Genomic DNA, 6,501 nt, shown 5'->3' on the forward strand with positions numbered 1-6,501 from the left:
AAAATCTGAACAAAAAGAACAAGGAAGCAGTCTGAAATATATTTGAGATTTTTTTTTTTTTATCAGGAGACAACAACAAAAAAAATAATGAAAAGAAAAATAAATCTTTAACACAAAACTAGTGAAGTGTGACATAATGCACAGTCAAGTGTGATTCACAGTGTCAGAAACATATCAATAAATATGAGAACTGGAATGTTTTGATTTGAATTCAAGTTGTCCATTGGATGTACCCTACTTCTTCTGTCAGGCTATGCATGTCAAACACAAGTCTGGCTTTAATCTGCTCTATAAAAATGGAATCATGTGCATGCCTGTGCTCTCACCAGGAGACATTAATCATATGACTCAACGCCTTTTTATGTTCCATTTTTCTGTCATACAACTGACATCTTATGGAAGTACATTTACATTTTGAGGAAACTGTTTCTAAATTTGTTCAATTTATAGCTGAGGGAATATAAATTTTGTAAACTTGAAAAAGTCTCATGAACTTTACCTCGAAACAAATATTTAGAAAATTTGAATTCTCACACTCATTTTCCAATGTTAACTATAAAACATAAATATTATTTTTAATAAGAAATCAGAAAAATGTTGTTTTTTTAACAAAAGCTCTTTTTTTTTTAAAGTAGTGAACAGACAACATGCTAAAATGTATTGCTAATAAAATTCACAATCAAACATAGGTTGTGACTTTTTGATACAGAAAACATTTCATTCTCATTGAGGCTAGGGTTTTATATTTTATGTAACCTCGAAACAAAAAACAATATTTTTGTACCAGCTAGAAAACAGTTTTGAAAATGTGAAACTGATAAGTAAGGCAGAACATATACTGAAGAGATTCTCGACATTAACATGTTTAGGAATGTTCTGTACACTTACAATGTCTACAAACTAATTACAAAATACTACTTTAATAACTAATTGAATGGAGTGTACACAAATATATGTATTGCATTCAGTTATAGATCTACAACTTATAACAAAAATGAAGTATAATCTGCAATGTTCTGACAGTAAAAGTGTTATAATCTACAATGATGTAAGGAAACGTATTTTGAGCGACATTCAATGACTTAAATGCATATCTCTACAAAGCAATAGGCCCTTATTCTACAACAACCCAGAATTCTAGACATAAAAAAACTTAGTTCTTAGCCAATTGTAAAATAGTTTGTGCAGATTGTTAGGGAAAAAATTTATCAAAAGCCAGTTTTCAGAAAACTAAAAAATTGGATTGATAGTTGTCATAGTAATGTTCAAATAAAAAAAGAAAAAAAACAGGTTCTAGGGGAAGAAAACAATGGCTGGCATGTCAGTTATTTCACATAAAAGATTAATTTTGCTGACAAAATTTTATATAAATACTATTAGTCACTAGGTATAATTGATCATATTCCTTTAACAGATCCCCAATGATATATCTTATTTATTATTGTTTGCTCATGTTTGTCATAATATTAATGTTCATTTCATTCTGTAAATATTAATTACAAAACAATCAACTTGCTAGTTTAACCAATTTTTTTACTCTTCATAAATACAAAAAAAAATTGGAAACCCTGCTAGAGCTAACAGGAAACATTCTCTTGAGACAAATGGTATTATAAATGGGGAATAACAGTTCACAGCATTATATGATGTCGCTAAATATAGAGCTGTCACTCAGAGTATAGTAGAGGTAACATAGTCAACAAGAGCTTGCCCGTGTTTGTGTGTGCTGAACAGAAAGCATGTGTGGTAGTTGGTGAGATGACAAGATCAACAGAATGAAAGCACTGCGAGGTTCAAGACAGTCTTTTTCTTTTTTTTTTACAAATAATTGTCTACATGAAAACAACAAAATATTAATGATATAACAGAGAAACATAACAGAGTAACGTAATAAAGTAACATAACAGAGTAACTTTACATAGTAGTCTGTCATCTAGATTACATTAACTCTTGTCTTGTTAAACACCCAGAAAAACACAAAATGTTCCAACAATATTTTGAATAACATTTAATGTAAGCCCAAATGTGTAGAAATAAATATCTGCTTACATTAGCATACTTTTGAGTATTTCTGAGTTTTTTAAAGCTTCATAGTTTTGGCTTGATAAAAATAAGTTGTGCTCAGTTTAGTTTCCTAAATTATTTTGATAAATGTATGTAACAATCTAGGTTTGATATTCGCAAACAAAATTATTATTTTTATTATTACATTCAGAAATTTTCTATGAAAATCATTATAATTACAAACACATGAATATTAAATTTTATTTTTTTTAAAGCTGGAGAACAATTGATAATAATATAGGCTTTTTGTGTTAATAAAAAAAAAATTGTAGAAATTCGAGCAAACTTTTTTTTAAGGTTGAAAAAAAAAAATGCAAGCTAAGTTGTGATCAAGGTGTGATCCAGCGTATGGGGAAAACAAGAATTGAAAGAACCTGCTACATGGACAGATACTTTCAAGAAAAATGACCCTCTTTTGTAAGGGATGAAACATTGTAGTACATCTATACAACAATAACAATAACACTGAATACAGATCTTATCCACATTAAGATTCTATTTACATCCAACAGAGTATAATGTAATTGTAAACAAAATGAATATAGAACTATAAATAGTGTACCCTATATAAATGTCACATCAGCACAGCAGCAAAAGAACTTGTTCACAAATCCATTTATTGCATATAGTCCATGAATATAAATATTGTAGCATTTGCCATTTTGAGAAAACAAAAAGTTGGAAGGTAAAAATGTTTCACTGCAAGGAACAATGAATTATCTGCATTCATTACACATTCTTGCAATCAAAGGCAGAATTTTTTTTTTACATTGGAATGTGATCATTGAAATTTTTAATAGACACACCACTGACATAGCCCACTCTGTGGTTTCATGGCATGAAATACATAAATGCAAGACCAGGAAAATGTTGACAACTTGTACGCTCATATTTATATCTTTGTAATTTATAAAGAGAGGGTGTGAAACAACAAAATGAATGTACAAATGAACTTTGTCTAAACAAATAAGGCTCAAAAAGAAACTATCTGATCGTCATATGGCTTCACTTGTAAGTTTTGAAAGTTCCGTCAGATTTGATGATTATTAGGTCCTGGCCATATGTGGGATATAAGCCTGAGACCATCATCACCACAGTCCAAAGCGCATAATCACATGGCCATATAACCATCATTATAATTTAATTTTTAAAAAATTATTTCATTTTGTGGGCTTCAGTATGACTTTTTAACTTTATAGAACTTATATTTACAAATTCTATCAAATGATCCAATGATAAAGTTTATGAAAGAGTTTTTGTGTGATCTTGAAGTAATTTATATTGAGCTCAAATGATTCTAAAATCAAGCAATCTTTTCTGCATTATATAAGACCATGGCTGCTGGACCAGAGAAAAACCTTAACAAGTAAATACCAATGGCTAACACAATTTTCAAGTTAATGTGGGGAAAAAATTCTAAACAGAAATTTGCAGAAACAGAAATCTGACTTCACTGACATATTCAATTAAAATGTCAACGTTTCTGAAGTTTTGTAAAGATTAAGCTGTATTCATTGCTCAAAGACTTGAATCAAGTTTGTTGTGTTTTACTTGCATAGAGACTAATGTCTAAAGTCAAATAAGTTATTGCTGTGAAAATTTTGATTTGATTCAGTTTGTTTCTTTGTTTCATTCACAAACTTGTATTTTCAGTATGTTCATTTGTTAACGAAGAGAAGTCACCAAAAGATGGAAGTGGACACACTTCGTCATTACAACCGTTGGTCAGAGAAGACAGTTTTGTTTTCCCTTTAGAAATCACAGCCTCTTTGTCTTTATCCACTTCTGCCAGATCCTGATCTTGATCATGGAATCCTGACTCTGCACTCTCCTCATCGGAGTCTGCCCCTTCATGAATGCAATACTGAACCCCATCATCCCGCCTCAGTTCTTCTAAATCATTGCCCAATTCCAGGTCTATGATTGGTTCAGAATTGAAGAAGTCTGAACCCATGCCTTCAGCGGATTCCAGGTCTAAGGCAGCCAGAATCCCATGATGATCTGCCCCTTTGTGGTGCAGGCGAGGTGGGGAGGGTCCCACGCTGGCTGGAGTGGAAGGTAAGCTGCAGTTGTCTGCGTTGTTGTTGTCTTCCACTCCATCGAGAACATGATTTCTCATCATGGCTACAACATCATCGTCTTCCTCCTCTTCCTCCACACACTCATCTTCTTCATCCTCAGTGATAGCACCAAGTTTTGGTGCTGTATTTGATTTGGAGACTGGCGGTCGAAAGTTGTTGGCTGTGCTGAGCATTTGGGTCCTGAGAGGAAGAACATTGCCAGTTTTAGGCATAGACTTGGTGCGCTGCATGACCAGACGGGAGGTCTGTTTCCTCAGTTTCTCCCTCTGGAACTCTTTTAAGGCGAAGCTCAGCTTCTGGTGGAGCTGCAGCGCCATCGTTTTGGCCTTGGCTTCATTCTTACACAAGACAGCGTGACACCGGAGCTCGAGTTTCATTTTTTTACCCTCGTGGCGATACACCCAGACAAAGAGTTTAGGGTAGTCAGGGTGGGCAATGCAATAGGATATTCTATGGGCTCTGTACTCGGTGAGCCCCTGCTCCTTAGTGTAAGCCTTCATGCCTGAGCCTGTGATAACGATCTTCATCTCGATGCCCGGGTGCTCGCTACGGAGATAGTTATTCCATATGATGCTGGTGGCTCTATCCACACACCCTTCGCCTTTCATCACTGCTGTCTGGACGTTGCCCAGGTATCGCACTTTGAACGTTGGGTCCTGTTCACTGATGCTAACGCTCTTGCGCCAACCAAATATATTCATTTTAGTCTGCGTTGTTGATGTGGTGTCGTACATGCAAGATTAAGTTGGAGACTTTTCTTGTGTGTAAATACTTAAGCTATTCATACAATGACTTGCGGATGATCAAAATACTTTACATAGTATTACTTCTCAGCCTGTATTTAAATGACGTTAGGTGCACTGAAAAAAAAGAATAAAAACAATTATGTCAAATATCAAATCAAATGTTGAAAAAAAAACGTAAACTACAATAATAACCAACTTTGGGCAGGGTATTCAGCTTGGGTTTTGGTACAGTGTGTCTACAATGAAATAGATAAAGATCACAAGATATATTGAGTTCTAGATAGAGGTGAGTTTAGCAATAAAAAAAAAAGGCCTAATCTTTGCAATATTATTTTACGTGTCAAGTCGACGTTGGAGCTAACTTTTGATGTACATTTGGCAAACAATATGTCACTGTGCTGTACATATGACCCCCACCTGTTGACCCAATGGCCATACAAACACGTTTTTTTTTTTTTTGTAAAGTTTGGCCATGATTGAGGGCTTTTGTCGGGAGTATGTGTTTGTGGGAGGGGTTCTTGTTTACTGAAAGCCTCAAACACCGAAAAACAACGTACATTTTATTTGGCCTATATGAAGTATAGAGCAGAATTACCCCAGAATTCTCGAGGAAAACAATTGCCTGTATTTCGTGTAAACATTATTGAAATAAAGAGTTTTTCAACGTTTATTAGGGGCGGGGTGGTTGAACAGTAAAGCCATTGGCTTCCTAACGCAGGAGTCAGAAGCTCGAAACTTGGAGAAGAATTTTAACTTCCGGATTTTTAGGTCGCCCTTGGGAGGGCTTACCCGATAAAACGTTGGGGTATTGTAGGCAGTGGTCTAAAGAAACGGATGAGCTTTACATCATCTGCCCCCCATAGATCGCGCGATCTGAAAAGGTACCTTAGCCTTTGACAACGTAAAACTTAATCTATAACCCCACGGACCATTCGACGCATTTGACAAGTTGTTTGTTGAATGTTTTTAGCTCTAATTCTTGTCATTTGGTCAAACAACTCTTTTCCATGGTGTTTCTGTTCAGTGGAAACATCAGACATCAATCTAAATGTAGACCGTTGATTTATAGTTCTAGTAAAAAACATAATAAAAACAATAATGAAAAAAAAAGGATGTAAATATGTAGGTCAGATTTTTCACATGTCCTTGTTTATATATTTGTTACACAATGGTGTGTGTGAAGGCTACGTGGGAAAAAAAAGGGGGGTTCAAACCAATCTAAGTGACTGATTTTTATTAGTGTAAATACTATGTTTTTTTTTTTTTTTTTTTTTTTTTTTTTTTAAAGTTGAAATCAATAGTTAGATATAGATGCAATTATCCAAAAAAGTGACAGATTCAGACAGCCCATAATACTAAAGCTTGTTTCAAAATTGGTTTATAGGTTTGCTCATACAAAATGCCTACTTAATTTTGAAAACATAAAAAAAAAAGTTCACTTTAAGAAGATTTTAAAAAGCTGTTTCACTTAGTTCATTGCTTTGATGAAAGCGGATTTTCATTAATATTATAGTTTTGAGATCTAAACGTGGCGGACAGACAAGCATAAACACAATAGTGACTTTTCCTTTATGGGCTAACGCGAAATTAGGTCAATGTTTCATTGTTGT

General features: G+C 34.1%; 1 protein-coding gene across 1 annotated transcript in view; it reads right to left on the reverse strand.

Annotated features, from left to right (window-relative positions):
- Positions 1–20: 20 nt before the first annotated feature.
- The window catches only part of LOC106071330 (protein FAM43A-like), a 35,618-nt gene continuing 29,137 nt past the window's right edge, over positions 21–6,501 (reverse strand). The window contains exon 2 of the mRNA XM_013231412.2: positions 21–5,005. Coding sequence (XP_013086866.2) covers positions 3,698–4,879 — 1,182 coding nt within the window. The 5' untranslated portion in view covers positions 4,880–5,005 and the 3' untranslated portion in view covers positions 21–3,697. The remainder of the gene's footprint in view (positions 5,006–6,501) is intronic.

The sequence above is a fragment of the Biomphalaria glabrata genome, chromosome 15 (genome assembly GCF_947242115.1).
Source record: "Biomphalaria glabrata chromosome 15, xgBioGlab47.1, whole genome shotgun sequence".
Classification (NCBI taxonomy): domain Eukaryota; kingdom Metazoa; phylum Mollusca; class Gastropoda; family Planorbidae; genus Biomphalaria; species Biomphalaria glabrata.